This window comes from Ursus maritimus, unplaced genomic scaffold (assembly GCF_017311325.1).
Source record: "Ursus maritimus isolate PB19 unplaced genomic scaffold, ASM1731132v1 scaffold_21, whole genome shotgun sequence".
In the NCBI taxonomy this organism is placed as follows: domain Eukaryota; kingdom Metazoa; phylum Chordata; class Mammalia; order Carnivora; family Ursidae; genus Ursus; species Ursus maritimus.
Genome location: NW_024424564.1, coordinates 45,236,379 through 45,259,331, shown reverse-complemented (window position 1 = coordinate 45,259,331; position 22,953 = coordinate 45,236,379). Strand labels below are relative to the sequence as shown.

Sequence of the window (22,953 nt, the reverse complement as noted above, 5' to 3'; positions counted from 1 at the left end):
GTGCAAGGGTTTGTCAATTTATTTTTAATGAGGAACACAATAAGATGGGGAAAGTAGAGAGAAAATATGTGTGGCCTTTGAGTTTATTAGAGCTTTTATCTCAGATTTTGCCTGATGGACTTATTAAATATTTAGCATCACTTCAGCACTAAGAATGAAATTTAGCTTAAGGAAATGTATCTAATCTATTTTAAGTGGTAACAGACTAAGAAGTGAAGATCAGAGAAGTGAGAGAAGGGAAATTTAAATAGACTTAAAATTCCTTGAAGGCGGAGGACCTATTCATCTTTGTGTCCTCTGCATTTAATAGAATACTTGGCATGTCATAGGTTGTATTGGGGGTCCCCCAGACGGTCCTAGGTCCAGCAATTCACTAGGATGCACAGAACTCAACATATAGTTAATATGCATGGTTTGTAGTCATTGTCATGGCTGTGAATTATAACAGTGAAATGCTATAAAACAGAATCAGCAATGGGAAAGAGTGCATGGGGATGAAGTCCAGAAGAAATTAGGCTCAAGCTTCCAAGAGTTCTCTCCCAGTGGAGTCACACAGGATGTGCCTATTTCCTTCAGCAGCAGTCTGTAACAATGTTGTCTACCGGGGAAGCTCATTAGAGACAGTGCTGAGATTTTTCTTTTTGGTGGGGTAAGTGGGAAGGGTTGTTCACAGAGGGACCTCTACCTGCTATACACCCCGAATCCAGACTTTCAGAAGGAAATGTTCAGCATAAACCGTATTTGCACAATTTTGGCACGGTGGGCCACTCTTTTATCAGTTCTGGGGATACCCTCCCAAAACGAAATCTAAGTTCTCAGACACCAACCAGGGCCAACCTCGCAAGCTGCCCTTTCTAAGGATGGCAGTCAAGACTTCTGTATTCTTTTCCTGTCCATAGCTGTTTTAGTTCCTTAAAAAGTGTTGCTAGGTTCTGTGAAGAAAGGTAAATGCCATCGTTGAGAACCAGCAGGGACTTCGGTGTCAGACAGACCTGGATTTGTATTATTGTAGGCAAATTGCGTAGTTTTCTGAGCCTTATTTTCTTACTATAGAGAAATATATCATAAAGTTTAATGAGAATACCAAGTGATAATGTATAGAAAACACTAAGCATAATGTCTGCCCTGTGTATATAGTAAGTGGCTGTTAACATTTTGTTTCAGCTCATCCGTATTAAGAAGTAAAGAGAACTCAAAAGAACAGCAGATGTAATATAATAACAGGTATAACATAGTGTAATAATGTGGTATATGATAACATAGCATTGATACAATTAATATATAATAGCAATTACCCCTCGGGCTGAGATAAAGCACCCAAAAACAGAGCTGTCCTCCCCCTCCCCCTGCCCCCATCTCCTGCACCAGGTGCTGAGATCTAGACTTTGTTGGAGAGGCACGGCTGTGGCTCTCTGAGTGGGAGAGCTCTCTGAGTCCCTGTGATGCCAGACCTGCAGAACTTGTTGGAAATCTGCCTTTTAAAAAGTTGCCAGAAATCTACCTTTGAGGGTACAGGTTTTCTCTCCCATCCGAAAGTAGAGCATTCCTATGAAACGTAAGCCTACATGGAGTAAAGTGAAGAAACGATTACCATTAATAGAGATGGAAAAAAATTTGAGCATTTCTAGACCCCCAAAATAACTTCTCTTAGGTGTTTTTGATACTTTCAGACACATCTTGCTAACTGATGCACAAAACAGAGATAAAGCCCAGCTGCTCCCGGATACAGTTTAGAGAGAGGCAGCTTGATGCTGTGAGTGTGGCTTTTTGGGAAGGAGCTCGGTGGTGCCACGGTAGCTGCTGGAGGTGGGCGCTGCCTCCGTCATGGCTTGCTACAAAACAGACACGGAACACATTTCACTTTTTGCCTTTCTTTGTGAAAGCAAAAATCCTCTTTGGATTTCTTTCAGTTAGCAAAACCAGATACTAATGTAGGTTTTTCTTTAGAGCGAAGTGGTGTAAGACAAACTTGCAAAAGGAAGGGGGACACCTATCCTGAGGAAAGCTGTTCACAGGGAGTTGTCTTACCAGACGTACTCTGCTGTATCCCAGCCCAAAAGGGGGTTACCAGGGGAAGGTACTGGCAGCTGGGTGCTGCTGCCTGCTGTTACGTGCTTCAGGAGCCAGGAAGGAGGAAGACCCCTTGTCCTGTAAGAAACTGCTGAGAAGGCACATGGGGACTTGGAAGCAAAACCCTTTCCCCCCTAGAGTGTATTTCTTGTGCCCTCTACTGACACAGCTTGACATAATGCGTGCTGTCAAAGGAAAAACACTTAAAAGGCCCTGATCCATTTTCACAGAGCAGGCAAAAAGGGTAAATGTGGACCTGAGAGTCAACTAATGGCTAACCAGCATATGGGTGGAATGCATATTTAATTCCAGATGCTCAGAAACCAGGAAGAAGATGGCAAATAGAGACCTAAGGAACTTCAAGTATAAGCCACATGCAAAAAATTTGGACCCTTGCCTTATACCATATACAAAAATTAACTCAGAATGGATCTAAGACCTGAACACAAGATCTAAAAGTGTAAAACTCTAAGAAGAAAATGCAGGGCTAAATCTTCATGACCTTGGATTTGGCAATAGATTCTTGGGTGTGACACTAAAAGCGCAGATTTGAAAAAACAGATAAATTGAACTTCATGAAAATGAAAAACTTTTGTGCATCAAAGGATGCATACCATCACCTGAATGGAAAAGTAGCCCCGGATGGGAGAAGATATTTATAAATCCTATATCTAGTAAGGGATTAATATCCAAAATATTTAAAGAACTCCTACAACTCAACAACAAAAAAACAGGTTCTAGGTTGTTTCTTGGAAAGTGTCTTTGCCCCAAGTATTTTTGCTGGATAACTTATTGGCTGGAGGACAATTTTGAGATAAAAGGTAAAAAAAAATAACTGGTTGACAGTTTGACAGTTGTTTCCATCAAGTGGTTGACAGTTTGGTTTTATTTCTCTATTGACGTAGTACTCCTATTTTTATATTATATAAATCTTAGCCCTCCTATGGTCCATATAGTGGCACAGAGTTTTGAATCCCTTATTTCCCATAGAATTTTGAAATGTCTGTCAGCAAACATGTGACAGGATGGCAAGAACAACAGTGTAGATGGCTTTCACAATGCAGTACAAAGCCTAGTTATAAATAGACACCCTAGTATTTGGAAACTGAGACCTTTTTTAATGAAGGAAGAAATTTTAGTGAAAAAAGGAAAAGTGAGATGCTGAACAAGGAGACCAATCAGGAGGCCAAAAAAAAAAAAAAAAGTATAATACTATGAATGAAAGACTGTGAAGACAAGTGATTAGGTATAATCCACAATAGCTATTGCTGTGAATCTACACTATGCATTTTGAGTGTATTCAAGTATTTTGTATTTCCCAGTAGTCTTTTTAATTTTATTATTCATTTTTCATGTTTCATTATGTCCTTTTTGATGAATGTCATTTTGTGAATTTATCTTTGATGGCAAAATTGCTTTATGGCCACTTAGTTATGCAGTGAAAATGTTTGCAGAAAAAATGCTTGTGGCAAAATTGTTTATGGTGAAAATACCAGACATGAAAGAAACAGCCTGATTAAGAAATTGGCAAAAGACTTGAATAGACATTTCTCCAAAGAAGATATACAAATGCCCAGTAAGCACTTGGAATGATGCTCAACATCACTAATCATAGGGGCAATGCAAATCAAGACGGCAATGAAACAATAGTTCACAGTCATTATAATGGCTATTGTAAAAAACAAACAAAAACAAGAAAATAAGTGTTGGCAAGGATGTGGAGAAATCAGAATCTTTGTGTATTCCTGGAGGGAATGTAAAATGGTGCAGCTACGGAGGAAAGGGGTATATGATTCCTCAAAATGTTAAACATAGAATTACCAGTAAACCAGCCCTTCTGCTTCTGAATGTATACCCACAGAACTGAAAGCAGGGACTCCAACAGGTATCTGTACACCCATGTTCCTAGTAGCATTATTCACAGTAGCCAGACCCATGTTCCTAGTAGCATTATTCACAGTAGCCAGAAGGTGGAAGCAGACCAATCTACATGAGCAGATGAATGGTTAAACAAAATGGGGTCTGTCTATACAGTGGAATATTATTCAGCCTTAAAAAGGAGGAAATTCTGACTTAGGCTACAATGTGGATGAACTTGGAAGACATTATGTTGAATAAAATAAGCCTGTGACGAAAGGATATGAGTCCACTTAGATGAGGAACCTAAAGTAGTCAAATTTATAGAGACAGAGTAGAATGGTGGTTGCTGGGGGTCGGGGAAGGGAAGAATGGGGAGCTTAATGACTTACAGAGTTTCAGGTAGAGAGAGTTGTGGAGATGGATGTGCTGATGGTCACAACAGTGTGAGTGTACTTAATGCCACAGGACTGTAGACTTAAAAATGGTTGATTTTATATTATTTGTATGTAACCACAATTTTTTAAAAAAGGAAAAAATAGAAATCGCTGAAGAGTATTTATAGTATGATCTCAAACCTTAGTACAGGGAGGGGTAGATTGAAGTAGAATTTTATTATTAATGTACTTCAAAATATAATTTAGTTATCATGATTGGATTTTAATTAAAAAATAAGAGAATGGATTTTTAAGGAAATTTAAGAACTTGGAGTGTTAGCCAATCAGGAATTGATCCCAGTAGAGTGGCCTGCTTAGCTATATGAAGCATACATATATCACAAAAGGCCAAGTCGCTTTGGTCTCCTTAGAGCTAATCTCATTGGTTTCTCTCATTGAACGCTGGAATGGATTCACAACATGACTAATTTTTATCTAGTTTTCGACTACCTTCAGCGATGCCGGATGGCCATTTAGCACATATTTCTAAAGAACTGCCTTTAGAGTAAGCTAAGAAAAATTGAAGGTTAGTTATTTGGAAATTTGTGACTTGGTAGCAATGAGTCCCACAGATTGATCAGCTTTCTCTCTCAAGTCATTTGCAGCTGATAGACATGGGGGAGTTCCACACAACTCCTTCACAGCGTGTTAAATACTGTGCCGGATAAGCTCTACCACAATTATCTCCTTTAATCATCACAACTTTATGAGGTAGAGTTTATCTATTACACATTTGAGAAAATTGAGGCTCAGAGAGATGAAGTGATTTGCCCAGAGTCACAGAGTTAGAAAATGATACCGCCAGTATTTGAGTCTACATCTCTTTCACTCCCAAAGCCCCTGCTTTCTGCAGTGTATCATGAAAGGAGCTATTTGTAGCTGCAATTAGCAGAGTCTGAGACATGAACTGCTTCTGTGATTTGAGAGACAAGAGTTCTCAGCTCTAGGTTCTCTTTTCTGTCTGCTTAATCGAAGTACTTAAGACAGTACTTTGAGCCTCAGTTTCCTCACCTATAAAGAAAAGAGATTTGATTGGTTATCTTTTCGGAACCTGTCACTGTTACTGAAAAGAAGAAATTTTAGTGTGTTCCAAAGATGAGCTGCGAGGATCCAATAAATCGCTGTCAGATTTTAACATGAAACATGTTACTTATACAAGGGGATTTTTTTTTTTTTTTTTTTTGGTAACTTAAAAAGCATGTTTGGGGTGGGAGGCGGTAAGTGTGACAAAGTACTTTCATCGGTTGTCTTGATTAGGATGTAGAATAAATTATGTTTTATTTTATTGGAGTGTGAAAGCTTAGTTTACCAGTTACCAGTAGGACTTATGTTGAGATTATGTTGTTAGATACTACCAGATTCTTATCCCTTGCAAGTCTTCATCTCGTTTCTGGGTACCTTGAACACTGTATGGCTTGGAAGCAGAATGATACCCTCTGGTTGCTTAGCAATCTCTCTTCCAGAACCAAAGGTGCCTGTTGCTGGCCTTGGCTTTTGCACGCAGCAGCATATGGAATTTAGGTACGTCTTCAGTTCCTGTGGTGTTCCCTTCCATGTCCATCCTTGAAAAACAGTAACTTTGGCTGCAAAACAGGGTAGTGAAATATCTTGGGAAACTTGATGTGCTTTTTCCAGCCAGTGTGGTTTAAATCAACCTTTCCTTCCGTTGTTAAATGTGTGTAGGGTAATGGGAAGTTCATTTTCAACCGCGAATAAGTTGGTGAAAAATCTGGGCTTGTTACCATTGCCCAAGTTTTGCTTGTAGTGGACAGCTTCGTTTCTTTCCTTTGCTTCTTTTTACTCACCTCTCCCCAAATTGCCTGGTGGTAAGAATTTAATTGTTCCATTCTCAGTATTTTTCTTTCCCTTTCATTTTGTGAAATGGGTTTGATTTTGTTAGACACAAAAGAAAGACAATGGGATGGATTTTGTTGTTGTTGTTGTTGTTGCTTGGTGTAACTTCTTCGTGCATTTCTGGTTTTCTCCACCCTTCCCCCAGACAGCCCTGTCAGTGGTAGAAGCCAGTAAGAAATGCTCTTGTAATAAATCTCTGGACATTGAACACGTGATCTGTTAAGCAGGTGAAACCAGGGGAGATTGGCAGAGGGTGTCTTCCTTAGGCTCCTTTTAATGTTTTTTGGGTCATTCCATTGCTCAGGAGTTATGGCTAGAGTATTCTGTCACTACTATCTTTCCATGAGAATGCAGGGAGTTTTTGATCAGTATTAATTTCTCCTGACACTTCTCTTTTAGCTGTATTTTAAAAATGCTTGAGGAAGCAGTGCCTATTGCATTTCCTGTCAGGTGCAGTATTTGGGTATTTTTGCAATGGGCAAGTATTTGGCTAATCATTCAGAAATCGTATTGACTTTCAGAATCATTTAGGAGAGTAGCTTTAGAAACCCTGCTGTCTTGTAAGCGCGCATCAGTCACCGTGCTGAGGTGTGGTCCTCCAGTGAGCAGCCACCCCATTCCCACACACACTGCTCCAGAAGATCCTCGGGAGGCCTGAGGTTTGTTGTTGTTGTTGTTGTTTTAAATAGATGTTAGTTATGGTATCAGTTACATTATCTTGTAATTATTATAAGTTTGAGCTCCTCAGGGGCAAGGATACCAACTCTGCATTTGTCATAGGCAATTATTCAATCAGTCTTACTGAGTAAAGGAAGGATTCTTTTGCTTAAATGGATTTTTCAAACATAGGTGCATGTGGGAGCCTCCCGTGAAAGAATACGAAAGTCAGGTGCTAATTTTCTTCTTTCAGTGACCACTTCACAAGCATGGTCCACCGCAGTTGCTCTATTTGACCATGACTTAAGGAGCCTTCTGTTATTCTTTCACAGGACTACTACCCAGAAGCTCCTAAATAGGTTTAACTGGTGACCTCTTTAATCACGAAGGATTCTTGTGGTTGGTATTTTATTTCTTAGATATTCTTTTGTTTTTGAGCGGCCTCTGTGCCTAGGCAGTCAGTTTTGAACTCCTGTAGTCTTGCTAGACCGAACTCTTGCTTACAGAGGCACATGCATAGCCGCTAAAGCCTTTTCTCTTGGAGTGTGACACGTCTGTTCCATTAGTGAGCCTTGTAATTCCATCTCTGCTTTAAATAGCAGTTATTATTTCTACACTGATTGAAAACTCAGAGCTGCACGTCTTAGGTGGTCAGCATCGTCTCAGGGCCAGAGGAGTGTTCTTCACTGGTTGTCACGAAGCAGCGGAAGTCTCGGGTACAGAGTTCAGAGCCAAGTGGTTCAGCCGCTGTCATTAGCTATTTGGCTTTGAGCAAATCACTTAATCTTTCTGAGATTCGGGTTTGTTATCTGTAAAATGAGGGTTTTAAAACCTATTTTCTGCATTGTGAGACTAAATAAGATTAAACGAAGGTATTTTTGTAAGTTATAAAACGTTATGGAACACTGGTCATAGTGACTTTTTGGGTTCTTTATAATAACGCCAGATAATAACGTGAATTTTACATTTTGTAAAATTGAAACTATTCAGATAAAGCATGCCCTCTTGGCCTTCCACAGATCTTCTCCCTAGAGGTAACCCCTATGCATTTATTACTCTGTGCATGTGTTTGCTTTTTTATATGCATGTAGAAATCTCTTTTTGTATTATGATTTTGATTTTAAAAAGTACACTGTTCTATCATTTAATATGACGTGAGATACTTTGTAGAGATTTTACCTTTTTAAAAACTTGCACACAGGCTGTTGAGATAAAATAATAGCACTGTTTCTCATTGTTAAGGGAGACCAAGGTTCCTCCCAGTTTTTCACTATTTAAAACAGCACTGCATTGAAAATCTTTGCACATGCTTCTTTGAGCACACATGCAAGTGGTTATCCAGAGGCTACAGAGAGCAAAGATGTGAAATTACAAGAAGGTGTGTGCACTTAGCATTTTAATGATTATTGTCAAATTGCTTTCCAAAGCAGCGGTCTCAATATACTTCTCAACGACTATTAGACGGGAAGGTGCTTATTTACTCTTCTTGCCAGCTTGTGAGATTTTCGTCTTCATTTTTGCCAGTCTCATGAGTGAAAAATGCTATCTCAAATTCAAAAGAATATTCATAGACAGTATGGTTTGTGAGTGCAAAGAAAAAGCATAACTGGAAACAATTTAAAAATCTATTAAGAGGAAAATAAGACAGGTGAATAAATTGTGACATAGTCATAAGAGAGAATACTAAACAGGAGTCAGAGCTAGTGAGATATGGTAAAGATGCATAAGGGGAGATGAATCTCATAATCTGGAGCAAGAAAAGGAAATTGCTAAAGGATACTGATGATAAAATCCATTTCTGTAAATTAAAAAACACGCAAAGTTAATGAATTTTGAAGGGACATATTTATACATGATAAAATTAAAAAGGAAAGCAAGCCTTTGTCGTTAACGGTAGGCCACTTTCAGAGGCAGGGAGTTTCTAGGGGCTGGTGAATTCCAGGCAATCTTACCTGAGAGACGGGGTAGAGAGAGGAGCTTGACTTTGCCAAGGCCCGTGAAGGAATGAGTCCATTTCCTCTGACACCTATCTGTGCTACCTGCTACAGTTGTCTTTGCTGCTAATGTTTCTGACGATACTGGCTTGTGGGTTTGCTTTTTTCCTTATAAAAAGTTCTCTGCATTGTTGAACTCAAGAATATAGTTTGTATGTGGGATATTCTCTGGGCGTGATGAATGTTAATTTTGCTTTTGGGTGTTTTCCATTACTTTCTTAATGATATAATTTCTTTCTCAGATAATCATGAAATAGTTACTGTAAAAAAAATAGTGTGGAATGGTTATTGTAGAAGAGAACTTGATAAAATGCAAAGAATTTTATTGGGCTTTGGAGTCCAATAGACCTGGGTTGAAATTTTTTTCCCCACTCAGTACCTGTGCTTTATTATCTCCTCCTCTTTTGCTGCTTTCTGCTCCTCCTCCCCTCCAGCCTGAGACTGTACCTTATTTAGTTGCTCAGTATCTAGTAGTTATCACCATCTTTATCATCATCATTGTTGTTAAAATCTGTAGGGAATGGTGTCAAAGTAAATTACAGAATACAGAACAAACAAGACACTTACTTGTGGATATCAGGAGCCCTGTTCTTTTTGTTATAGTCTAAGCTATATATGTCTCCCCTGTAAAAATTCGTGTGAAAGCAGCTAACCATGGCCCATTATTATTATTACTATTATTAAATAACAGGTTGATTGACATAGAATTCACAGACGAAAAATCTCTCCCTTTATTTTTTTTTTCTATCTTTAAAGATTTTATTTATTTGAGAGAGCACGAGCAGGGGGAGGGGCAGAGAGAGAAGCAGACTCTCCACTGAGCAGGGAGCCCCATGCAGGGCTCGATTTCAGGATCCTGGGATCATGACCTGAGCCGAAGGCAGACATTTACCTGACTGAGCCACCCCAGGTGCCCCAAATCTCACCCTTTTAAAGTGATATTCATAGTTTTTAGTGTTTTGGTAGTTTTTAGTATAATCATAAAGCTGTACATCTGTCATCATTAGTTCCAGGACATTGTCATCACCAAAACTAAACCCAGTACATGTTACCACTTACTCCCCATTTCGCCCTTTTATCCCCTAGAGCTGCTAATCTCTTTTCTTTCTCTATGGATTTGTCCATTCTGAATATTTCATTTAAGTGGAATCATACAGTTTGCTGGTTTCTTTTCTTTTTTTTTCTTTTTCACTTAGCATGGTGTTTTCAATATTATCTTGTATCAGTACTTTGTTCCTTTGTGTTACCTAGTAACATTCAGTTATGGTTATATCATACTTCATTTATCCATTCATCAACTGGTGGATGTTTGGATTGTTCCTACTTTTGGTGATTATGAAATAAAGCTTTTATGCACATTCCAGTACATGGTTTTGTGTGGATCTGTGTTTTCAGTTTTCTTCCTTACACCTAGTGTGGAATTCCTGGATCATATTGTAACTCTTTTGTAACATTTTGAGGGACTGCCAGACTGTTTCCAGAGTGCCTTTACCACTTTATATTCCTACCGGCAATGTATGAAATTCCAATTTCTCTACATCTTCACTAAAATTGTCTTTTTTTCATAACGGATGTGAAGTATTTTCTCATTGCAGTTTTGATTTGCATTTCCCTAATGACGACTAATGAGCATCTTTTCATGTACTTATTGGCCATTTGTATATCTTCTTTGGAGAACTTCCTATGCAAATCCTTCCTCATTTTAAAATTTAGGTCGTCTTTTTAAGAGTTCCTTATATATATTTTGAATACAGGCCCTTTATCAGACAGATGGCTTGCACTATTTTCTCCCATTCTGTGAGTTGTCTTTTCATTTATTCATGGAGTCCCCCCTAACTTTACTGAGGTATAATTGACGTATAACATTGTGTAAGTTCAAGATGTACAGGGTTTTGATTTGGTGCACTTATATATTGGGAAGTGATTACCAACACAGTGTTAGCTGACACCTGCCTCATGTCACATAATTACCATTTATTTGTTACCGTGAGAATGTTTAAGATTTACAGATTGGGGGAACGGGATAGGCTGGTGATGGGTATTAAGGAGGGCACGTATTGCATGGTGCACTGGGTGTTATACGCAAGTAATGAATCATGGAACTTTACATCAAAAACTAGGGATGTACTGTATGGTGACTAACATAATAAAAAATGAATTTAAAAAAAGGTTTACATTCTTAGCACCTTTCAAGTATATAATACAGTATTATTAACTATAATCACTATGCCAGACATTAGATTCCCAGAACTGATGGTATCCTTTGAGTCCCAGTAGTTTTTAATTTTGTTGAAGTCTGATTTATCTGTTGTTTCCTTTGTCACTTATTTTTTTGGTGTCATACCTGAAGAAATTACCAAACCAAAAGTCATGAAGATTTGCTTCTGTTTTCTTCTAAGAGTTCTGTGGTTTTAGCTCTGTGATCTATTTTGAGTTAGTTTTCTGTATGGTGTAAGATAGCGTTCCAGCTTCATTCTTTTATATGTTGATACTCAGTTGTCTCAGCGCCATTTGTTGAAAGGCTGTTCTTTCCCCCGTTGATTTTCTTGGCAGCCTTTTCAAAAATCAGTTGATCATAATTTCAGGGGTTTATTTCTGGACTCTCAGTTGTAGCCCTTTGGTCTATATATCTATCCTTAGGCCAGTGTTACACTCTCTGGAGTACTGTAGCTTTGCAGGAAATTTTGAAATCAGGAAGCATGAATCTTTCAGCTTTACTCTTCTTTCTCAGGATCATTTGGCACCTATAATTTTTTAAGGCTATTATCTTTGGTGTGCTTTCTCTGGGAAGACTTAATTTATAAATATCCAAAATAGAGACTTAGGAATCAAAAAGGAGAACTTGGGTTTTCTGTGATTGAATCAGTGATGAATTCCAAAATAACTTCAGCTTATTGAACTCCGTTTATTTATCCATTGTTTTGTGTGCCCACTGTGTGTTAGACACTGTGCTAGGTTACAGGGAAACCGCGATGAACAGGCAAGGGGTCTCTGCAGTGAGTTTATGTTGGCTTCTGGCTCTCATGTTTTTGAATGTAGTCATATGTTTGATTTTCAAAGATAAGGATATCAAAGCAGATGTATCATTGGTTGGAAAGTGCTCTCTTGCCGTATTTGAAAGTCAGTGCAAATTCTTACCTTGTTATTCTGCTAGTTGGAATGAAAGTATAAATGGATGGAAGAAGAGAATGAGTATTTTCCAGGTGGCTATGTTGAGCATGTTGAAAAAATTACAAGAGCACCGTATGTTCTCATTTACACTTTGATGTGCACACAGATCTCCTCCCATTTAAAAGTTCACTTGAAGGCAAGGGCCTTGTGTTATTCATCTTTCTTACTGATGACTATCATCTAACAGTACTTCAGAAATACTAGGTGTTCAGGGAGCCTGGGTGACTCAGTCAGTTAAGCGTCCAACTCTTGATTTTGGCTCAGGTCGTGATCTCAGGGTCATGAGATCGGGTCCTGCATTGGGCAGCCTGGAGCCTGCTTAAGGTTCTGTCTGTCCCTCTGCCCCTCTTCCCCACTCTCTTAAAAAAAAAAAAAAAAAAAAAAAAAAAGTCAGGTGTTCAATATGTGTTGACTGAATGATTGAATGGGTCAAGCCATGAATGAGTGCTCATATCCTATGACCTTATACTCAATTAGGGTTTGCATAGCTTTTATTGGCTATCATTCTTGCCCTCAAGGATCTTGATTTAGTGGTTAATGTGAAGATGAGACACTCAATATGATAGACCTTTACAAAAATAAGATTTATTGAGTCATAAATAATATGAAAAGGAAATTGTAAAATAGCCTAAATACACTTAATATATACATGTTAGGAGTCACTTGGGTCCATAGGGTGATATAGGTGGTAGAGGAAGTCCTGAGCAGAGGTGGGATTTCATGTAGGGTTCAAAGAACTGAAGGAACACATATTGATAGAGGGGAATGGCTAAAACTTCCAGGCCAAGAGGTAGATCTCAGAACGGGTGGTATTGTGCAGCCAGGAGACTTCTGGGAATGTATGGATGTTTTTGGTTGTCCTAGTGTTCAGGATTGCTACTGGCTTTTAGTGGTTAAGGGCCAGGGAGGCTAAAGTCCCGTAGTGTGAAGTTGGTAGTTGATTTGCCCCAAATCACAGTGGCTCCCTGTTTGAGATATACTGGGAAGGAAACAGATTTAGCTGTATAAGGAGGAAAATAGTATTTATGAGTAGTGTTTTGAAGCAAATACTATTCGTTTGGTGTGGTGTTTGCCATTGTCGAGGCTGAACTAAGAGAGGTATATAGTTAGAGTGGAGTATGGCAATGGAACATCTTAGGAACTGTTGCAGGAATTTATATTTGATCAATTTGGATGATTTTGGTGATTCTTAACATTTTCTTTGTCTTATAGTTTGATTTTCTTTTCTTTCTCTTAGAACGAGCCTCTGACCCCAGGTTATCATGGATTCCCAGCACGGGACAGCCAGGTTGGTATTTGCTGTTATAATTAAGATGGTGTGTGTGTGTGTGAGTGTGTGTGTGTTCGTTCTAAGGATGCTGTGGTAGAGAGCATTTCCTGAAATAATTTTGGAGAGTTAGTTTCAGCAATGAATTTACATTTAGAGATACAAATAAAATATATTTTTTAATCCTAAAAGAACTGTAATCATGTTACTGAAATTGTGGATATTACAGGGAAAAAAAAAATCACTCAGGCACAGCCGTAATTGCTTTTGTTTTTTCTTCTCCAGGCTGATAATAATTTTTTAACCTGGTTTTCTTGATGTCTCATAATTCTAAGTGCTGGGCTTGTCTCTTAATTCTCTGCCACTTAGCCCCTGCCTGCACAGAATTTTTTGAGTCCTTGCAATAATCTGCAACAAGAAAATTCCATTCTCCTTCCTGGGGGAATTCAGCCTTATGGTTTTAATCAGGGACGGCTTGCTTGAGAGAGGGAAGTTTCTGCTGCTTTTCTTTGTTAGATAGGGAGGGTGATTGGAAAAAAGCCCAGGCCCTACTATGGGTAGAGCAGTACTGCTTCCTATGAGACTTCCTCTGGATGCTTTATGTGCGTGTATAAAATGCCTTCCCTGTCCTTCCACTGTTTGAAACCTTGAGCAGATGAGGTTGAGGCCACATTAGTTTAGAGGATCAGGTGAAGCTGCCTCAGAGGAACAATGTGGCTTACGATACCTACCCTCTGAAATTTGCCTCCTTGCTGTTTGGGTACGCTGATATTTTTCAGGAGATTTGAAAGGATAGCTCCTAGCACTATCTTTGAATGCCTGTCCTACTTCCCTATAGGGTTGTCCAAAAAAGCCCTCGCCATTAGGTTTGTCCACAGGACATGTGTCATCAGAGTGCTAAACCAAAGTGTTGTGACATAGTTAGTTGAATCTCATCAGAGCCCCTGAAGCTGATCTTAACTATAGGATGGCCCCATCATCAGTGGTCATCGGTTTGAGTACTTGCCCAGGTCTTGCACTTTTGGTGCTGGGTTGGCATCAGACGGGCCCCAGGTAGGGTATGGAGAAAAAGGGGGAGGGAGAGTGGTATTGATCTCTGTGTTCATCTCCCAGTGGGATCGTCACCATTGCAATTGAAGTTTGTCCTTATGGAAGTTTTTTTTGAAAAATATAGTCATTTACTTCAAATCTAAAGAAAATATAGAGGATCTTTTCTTTCTGGTTTGGCTCTGCTCTAGGGCTTTTGTAAGCTGTGAAATTTATGCCCTTTGATAGTAGTTCTATACCGTGGCCATATATCAGGAAAAGTACTAGTGCCTAGAGATTCAGCCCCCAGACGTTCTGATTGAGTAGGTCTAAAATTGGGTTTAGTCATTCACATATTTGGAAATCCCTACAGGCGATGCTGTTTTGCAGCCAGGGTCAAGAACTATAGTCCTATGGACTACTTTAAAAGGAGTGACATTTTCTGTTTCATCCTGGACTTTTCACCTAGGACCCTTAAAACATAAAGGATCATGGTCATTCTCTATCCAGTCTTGCATACCAGTGCATATGTTTACTTATTTATAAAATGTTTCTTATGTTGAATATAGGCTTATTTTAGGTATAGGAAGGTAAACTAATTGAAGTAAAGTATGGGAATAGACGTACTGAGTTTCAAAGGATCTGAGAGGTACTGTATAATGCTCTGTGTTTCCTGTGGGGATTGCAGCTCAATAAGAAACTAAGCAAAAGGAATCAGGAGGAATTTGTTAAAGCACAGTTGCTTGGAACTGCTTTATTTTTCCTTTCTCTTGCAGTAGGGACCCACTTCTGTAACGTGCACCTTCATTACTCATACTCTTTCTGCTGTAGGTCTATGCAGACCCTTTTGCCGTAGTTTAAAGCTGCTAATTTACTTTGAGGCACATTCTGATGGTGACAGGTTTGTATTAGTTTATTTTCTTGGGCTTTATTTTGTTCTCTGGCTGGATCTTTGAATTAGAGATCTTAGAGCAGTGCAAACAGGCAAATATTGAATAGCTGCTTGTTGTATTTGATGAATACAGAATCCAAATGAGTACTGCTAATTAATGCGCCTGACCTTGTGAACTCTCACTTTGTGCACTGAGGTTTGGGAGGCATTTATCAGTGTGCAAAACACTGGTCACCGAGCAGCCTGAGCTGGGCAGAAACTGAACTTGTGATCTTTACATCTCCCCAGAGTGGTTTGGCTCAGCAAATCCAGGAGCCAGGGGGGTGAGGTGAAGGTGAATTTTAATTGTGTGTCTTTATTTGCCCTTCTATTCTTTTGCTGTTCCTTTCTAAACAGATAGGAACTGTCCCCAGACAGGATTTTTATCAGCATCTCCTCATGATTTTAAAAGAGACAAAGTTAAAATCCTGATCCTCCTAGAGCACTGTCATCGTGCTTTCCCACCTCATCCTCACAGTCACCTTTTGAAGTAGATAAACACTTCCTTTGGAGAGAGCAGAAAACTGAGGCACACAGAGATAAAATGACTTATCCAAGGTAACCATACTAGTTAGTAGCTGCATAAGAACTGAAATTTGTCTTCTCTTTGTTGAGGGCCCTTTCCTCTGTCCTGGGGATTGTTCCCTCACACAAGGAAAAGTGTGGTCGTGTGTGTGTGTGCACGCGCGTGTGCGTGAGCATGTGTGTGTGCCTTCTCACTCCCATCCTTCATTTACCGTTTGGCGGCTTCAGAGGCCTCGTGAAGCTCAACCACAGATCTAGGAAGCCATGGCCCCTGGTTAAGGATTATCACCCGTGGGTTCCTTAGCACCAAGTAGACCAGTGTGTCACTGTCGGGTGACCTTTTTCATGCTGTTATGTAAGCTCCCACCAGCACATTTGAATTAGAAACATGCGGAGCAAAGGAGGGAAAAAAACACACCTGCCACCTTGTAGAGGTTTTGCTTTTTTATGTGCAGTCACCCAGCCTTCTTTCCCAGTCAGTTAGCAAGCTTTATGAGATGACAAGCCATTGCATTCTAAAGCACTCCAGGCACTTCACCGTGCTTGCTAATGGGCTTTCTCTGTGGAAGCGAAGGAGACCAACATCTCCAGATTTACAGAAGTGAAAAGCAGCTGGAAGGCTGAGTGTCTCACCTAAGGCTGTGTAGGAGGTTAGGTTGATGATACAGTAGAGCAGCTTAGATTCCCAGCTGATTGTTTCTCTGTGGTTGATGTATATGTGCAGGTGCTTGTTTCAGTGTTGATTAACGCGGAGTATTTTGTGGGTTTGTAATATTTTTAAATGAGTGAGTATTTGTGGCTATTAGCTCTAGAGTTTTTAGGTAGGAGGGTTTTAGGAGTATCAATCTGATGAGAAGGGGGCTTAGTTCTGCATAGCAAGCTTACTGTTTTTGCTAACACTGTTTATTTATTTAGGATGGCTTTCAGGGGGATTCTGGAGAATACAGTAGGAGTCCTAAGGCCAGCCCCTTGCCTCCTCTCGGTGCCATAACTTTATGTCTGCTGTATGAGGGTGGCCATAGAATTCATCATTCTAGTTGGGGCACTTTTGCGAGTGAAAAGCAATGCTCATGTTGAAACAGTCCCAGGCAAACAGAGATGAGTGGGCTGTGTGGTCATCTTAGCCATAATTATAGAACTGTAGTGAAGGTCCCCTTAACTGATATGATCAGGAATTGGGATTATGGCACAGTACGTTGCCTAACATTTAACCTGTGCGGGAATGAAACATTGCTGTTCACATTTGAGCTGAGAGATAATACAGACTCTTGGTTGGGTTCAGATGTTGAGTCAGGTGTAGAACTGAGAGTAATAGCGTGTTAAAAAGACTAACGTTTATAAAGTACGATACAGTGTGCTTCCGTGTTTACTGAGTTTTGATCTTCACAATAGCTCTGCTAGGTAGGTGGGGCTTTAATATCTCTATAGATAAGAAAACCAACGCAGAGGGGTGCCTGGGTGATTCCGTCTGTTGAGAGTCAGACTCCTGATTTCAGCTCAGGTCATGATCTCAGAGTCCTGGAATTGAGACCTGCATCCGGCTCCCCACTCGGTGGGGTGTCTGCTTGGGCACTCTGTCCCTTTCCCTCTGCCCCTCCCTCTGCTTGTGCACACATACTCTCTCTCTCAAAAAATAAATAAATCTTAAAAAAAGACAAAAAAGAAAACCAACGCGAAGATTTTTAAATGAATTTCCAATGTCACATAGAGGGGAGGTGGCAGAAATGGGCTTGAACCCTGGATTTTCAGCCTCCAGTGTCTTGTATTTCCCTTTTGTGTTCTTCTGTCAGTGTTCTCTCTTCCAGGAATGGGGATGTTCTCTTGCTAGTGTGACAAGATATTATGGAATCCTTGGGGGAATGTAGCAGCATGAAACGGCTTCATATGACCTGGAGGTCCCTTGAGTAACTTCTGTGTGTCAAGTTTTCTTCCTGTCTTGTTTGTTAAAATAGCTTATGGTCCACAGTTTATCTTTTTGTATTTTAAATATAAAGAAAAAATTAGTGACATGGTGTTAGGCTCTTCATCTTATTTTTAAAATGCTGGTTAGTAGTTCCTTAAAGTTTTTTTCCTCTTCCTAAAATTCTGTTGAAAAGCCACTGTATCAACATGTTCAGGTGAAACATGGCAACAGTGAGAATGTCAAAGGAGATGTTCACGTTGGCAGATGTGACTTTGACTGTTAGAGATTTTAATTGGGAGTGGCAGCCGTACTTTTAATTGAGAGGATAGATTAAAAATGACCTAAGAGGGGCGCCTGGGTGGCTCAGTCAGTTGAGCCTCTGGCTCTTGATTGCAGCTCAGGTCTTGATCTCAGGGTCATGAGTTCAGGCCCTGCGTTCAGCTCCATGCTGGGCGTGGAGCCTACTTAAAAAATAAAAAAACAAAAATAAAAATGACCTAAGGGATTTATTTTTCAAAAGTATTTTCTTTCTTAAGAATTGAAAAAACTTTTCCTTTTTCTAACCAGTTCTTCCTTTTATCCCTGGAATGGGCTTTATTTTAGTCAAAGTTTTTATAAATTAACTTTCAGGGCTTTTAGTTATTTTGATTGGGAGCCATGGACAATAGCAAATGCATTTTCTGTCCTACTCATTTGGTTTGGTGCCAGAGAAATGATAGCTGCTTTTCCTCCCGTGCGGAGAGTTCGGCTGGCGGATATAGTAAGAGAGTGGTCAAGTTCTAGCTCAGTGCTTTCAAGCTTCATAAAGACAACAACCCCTAGTAAGCGATACCTTTAACATCATGACCCGGTGCACGCATGCACACACACACACACACACACACACACAGGAGTGTAACTTAGAATTAGTCTTCCAAATAGTACTAACCTTACTGTGTTGTAAGTACTGTATATTTTCCATTCCTTTCTGTTCAACAATTGATTGAGCAAAATTGATTTTCTGGACCTACTAGTAGATGGCAGTCTGTAGTTCTGAAGAACAAAATTCTAATAATTGTTGTCCTTAAAAATGCAGCCTTAAAGAACTCCATGTGCTTTAGCAGTCGCTTCCCTATTCCACATCCCTCTGCAGCCACTCATGTGCTTTCTGTCTCTGTGGATTTGCCAATTCTGGACGTTTCATGTAAATGGAATCACACAATATCTGGTCTTTTGTGACTGGTTTCTTTTCACTGAGCATAATATTTTCAAGGTTCATCCGTGTCGTAGCAGGTGTCAGTTGGTTTATTGGTTAAGTAGTAGCCCACCGCATGGCTACAGGGAGGCTCGTGCACGAGCCTGCTGCCTACCTCCGTAGCTCCTACGTCTCCTGCAGCTCTCTTACTTACACGTGGCATTTGCCCATGGCCGTTCTTGAACAAGCTTGACCCCAGCTTCCGTGTGGAATCACTGTCCCTTCTGCCTTCAGCTGTGCACTGCTCTTCACCGAGATGCTCACCTTCTCAATCAGGTCACAGGTACACAATTTACTCCACCGAGAAGCCACCAGTCTGAAGATAATCCACATTCATAACCTGACTGTTCAGTTGCACTTTCTTCAGATCTGTCATCCTCATCTGAAATTGTCCAGTGCGTGTACATTACTGTGCCTCTCTCCCACTGAAACACGCTGTGCGAGCTGTGGCTTTGCTTAGAGCAGAGCTTGGAGATCAGTAAGTATTTGTTGAAAGAAGAAATGAAAATTATCTTGTTTAATGTGAAAGACTTCGAAAGGTTTGAGGCAGGGAAGTGATGTGATTTATTTTACATTTTTTTAAAAGATTTTTTATTTATTTATTTGACAGAGAGAGAGAGACAGCCAGTGAGAGAGGAAACACAAGCAGGGGGAGTGGGAGAGGAAGAAGCAGGCTCCCAGCAGAGGAGCCTGATGCGGGGCTCGATCCCAGAACGCCGGGATCACGCCCTGAGCTGAAGGCAGACGCTTAACCGCTGTGCCACCCAGGGGCCCCAGTTTTACATTTTTAAAAACAACATTCTGGCTGCTGTGAATAATTGAATTTTAGGAGGACCAAAAAACCCAAGAAAACAAGAAAAACACCAGCCTTAGTACTGTCTAGGCAATGAGTTTATTATTTGCTGTGTTTAATATCACTTCCAGCTAGGAATTATTTGTCAAATAAGAAATTTCACAACAACCACCCTCCCCCCACTCCAAGCTGGAAACTGTATTAAAATGACTGATTCAGAAGTAAATTGTTTCATACCCCTTCTATATCTCACAATCTATAATAATTTTCTTACTGGCCCCCCTTTTAATTAAAAATACTTCTGCTTTGCTTTAAATTACATACAAAATTCCTTTTTTTCTTTCTGCTAGGTTGTACAGAACCCCACTCTCAGCCTTCATGCAAGGTATATTATAAAATGGTTGCTTCTCCCCAATCTCTGACACCAGGTCACCCGTCCGTGGTCAGGTTCTCTGTTACGTTGCCTTACACCCTCTAGTGGATGAAGGGCTGGTAAATGCTGTGGCATCTGGTGTTCGAGCATTTTGCTCAAACCGTGTAATTAGCTTCAGACTTACTCTTGCATTTTAGATCATTTCATTCTACAAATAGTTCATAAGCTTTTTCCTTCTGGAAAAGACCATTTTGTTTCATCTGCTGCTGTCTGCCATGTGTCTAAATAACATGCCTATTCTGCTATTTCTTGATTTACTGATTTTAGACGCTATATTTTGGCTTCCTAGTGTTGGAGATGAGATATTAACAGTTTTCTAGACACTGTCTCCTTCTTTCTAATAAAGCCATTTAAAGAAATAAGCGTTTATTCCTAATTTATGGTTATATAATAATTACATTATTATGACTAAATGTAGCTGAATCATAAAATGATTATATTCACTTTCTTTTATACATTTTCATTTCCCCAGGCATTATTAAATATATACATGCATATATAGAGAAAATAATAAATAAATAATCACTTAAAAAGCACTGTTGAGATATAATTTCCATACCATAAAAGTCATTCAATGTAAGTATACTTATTCAGTGATCCTATAAAATTTATAAGATCCATCACCACAGTTTGGTTTTAGAATAATTCCATAAAACCCCTGCCCCTCCCCCCCCCAGATTTTCTTCAATTTTTTTGTAGTTCCTACTCTTACCCCAAACAGAAACTGCTGATCTGTTTCCTGACTCTCTTTTCTGGACATTCATGTAAATGGGATCATATGATATGTATGTAGTCTTCCATGTGTGACTTCTGTCATTTAGCATAATGTTTCTGAGGTTCATCCATGTTGTAGTATGTATCACTGTGTCATTACTCTTTGTTGCTGAATAGTATTCTTTTGTATGGATGTACCCCATTTCATAAATCCATTTACCAACTGAGAGATAATTTGTATTGTTTTCAGTTTGGTGATTACGAATAATGCCATTATGAACATTTGCATAGAAGTCGTTTTATGGACGTATGTTTTAATTTCTCTTGGGCAGATTTCTAGGAGTGGAATTGCTGGGTTTTATGGTAAGCTTGTGTGTATGTATAGTAGTAAGCCATTGTTTTCCAAAGTGGTTTGGTTTTATCCACCTTTTTGATTATATAGAGTGTGTGTTGGTAGCTCATTGTGGTTTTAATTTGCATTTCCTAATACTGAAAGATGTAGAGTTGCCTTTTTATTTGCTTATTAACTATTCATATGTCTTCTTTGTTGAGATATCTGTTTAAGTCTTTTGCCCTTCCCACTTTTTACTTGCTTCGTTTGTCCTCTTATTGAATTGTCGGAGTTCTTTGTATATTCTGGATAAGTTCTTTGTCAGATTTGCAATTTGCAATTTTTTTTTCAGTTATGAGATTTTGCAAGACAAATCTATCTCCTCTCCCTAATAAAACTATATTTTCATCCTTGTTTACTACATTGGGATAAACTCTGTGTAACTATCATAGGAAAGAGACTATGGAAATAGGCATTTGACTGTCTTTGTTCAGTCCTGATGATTGCTCTCAGGAAGATTGGCAGGTTTGTAGGGGCTTTGTGTTTGGCTAACGTAGCCTCCAGATCCTTAGTGGCAGGCATGTATGGGCAAGAAAGCTCTTCAGGTAGTGAAGAGCAGTTTTGCTGATCTCTGCTTGTCCTGAGAGGTGTGATATGGTAGAGGACCAGCCGCTTTCACTGGCTTTTTTTTCTTCTTTAACCAAGGCACTGTAGCTTCCGTAAGGCTGCTTCATGGAAATTCCTCTGGACACACACAAATGCACGCACCTGCACAAACCACACCCTGGCTTTGGACTTAAATATCAGTGCCGCCATTGCAGGCTGTGTGACTTTGGGCAAGTATTTTCCTTCTCTAAGCCTCAGTTTCTTCATCTATAAAATGGGGATGGTATCTACTGTGAAAGGTTGTTGTGAGATTAGAGGTAACATACATAAATTTCCAGGCATGTGATAGGGTCATTAAGTCATTTTTCTTATTAATTTTATGGAAAAGAGGCCTTAGGGAAGCTTTATAAGGAAATATTTAGTTTCTGCAGTCTCTGATTTAAGTCTTTTTTTCTTCTGCTTTACCATGTGAAGTGAATTATATCTATAGATTTGAAATTTCTAGCTCAGGAACATAACTTTACCATATTTCCAAGAATAATATGCTTATGTGTGGGGAATGAAACCTGTGTAAGTTTATTTACATAACTCATTACGGGTCTTGGCAGTATCAGTAGAAAGAGGGATTCAGTTTTGAGACTGTCATGACATGAACAGAATCTGGCCAGACTGCACCAGACATTGAAAGCTCTCTACAACCATCGTGTTCATTGTTAGTCCCTTCCACATATTTCTTCTACTATGCATGGCTCCTCAGAGTCCTTCAGATCTCTGTCCTGGATATTTATTTCTTGCTGGTGCCTTTTGCTTGAAATATTTCCCTATTTTCCCAGCAGAACCCTTAGGATCCCTGGCCATAACTTAACCTGCTGTATGAAACCTTTCCTTACTGCCTCTACTCATTTGAACTCATTTAACACATCATATGCGTGAGCATTTCCATAAGTGTCAGATCCAGTGAGTTTGGTAAATTCTGTGAAGACCATGAGCAAAATTTAACTTCTTTAAGGCTCAGTGTTCTCCTCAGTGAAAATGAGGAGGACAGTTACTTAACTTTTGTAAGCATTACATTTTTAAAAATTTCCTAGGTCAGGAGTGACATTAGCTGATGTGATATTTCACTGCCTCTACCTTCTGCTTTTTCTGTACT

The 22,953-nt window shown here is 39.5% G+C and overlaps 1 protein-coding gene across 8 annotated transcripts in view; it reads left to right on the top strand.

The window, feature by feature from the left end:
- Positions 1–22,953, top strand: part of RBFOX2 (RNA binding fox-1 homolog 2) — a 269,160-nt gene that overhangs the window by 75,530 nt on the left and 170,677 nt on the right. For all 8 annotated transcript variants that reach the window (XM_040637444.1, XM_040637446.1, XM_040637443.1 and 5 more), the window contains exon 2: positions 13,278–13,328. In XM_040637444.1, the coding sequence (XP_040493378.1) occupies positions 13,278–13,328 (51 nt within the window). The remainder of the gene's footprint in view (positions 1–13,277; positions 13,329–22,953) is intronic.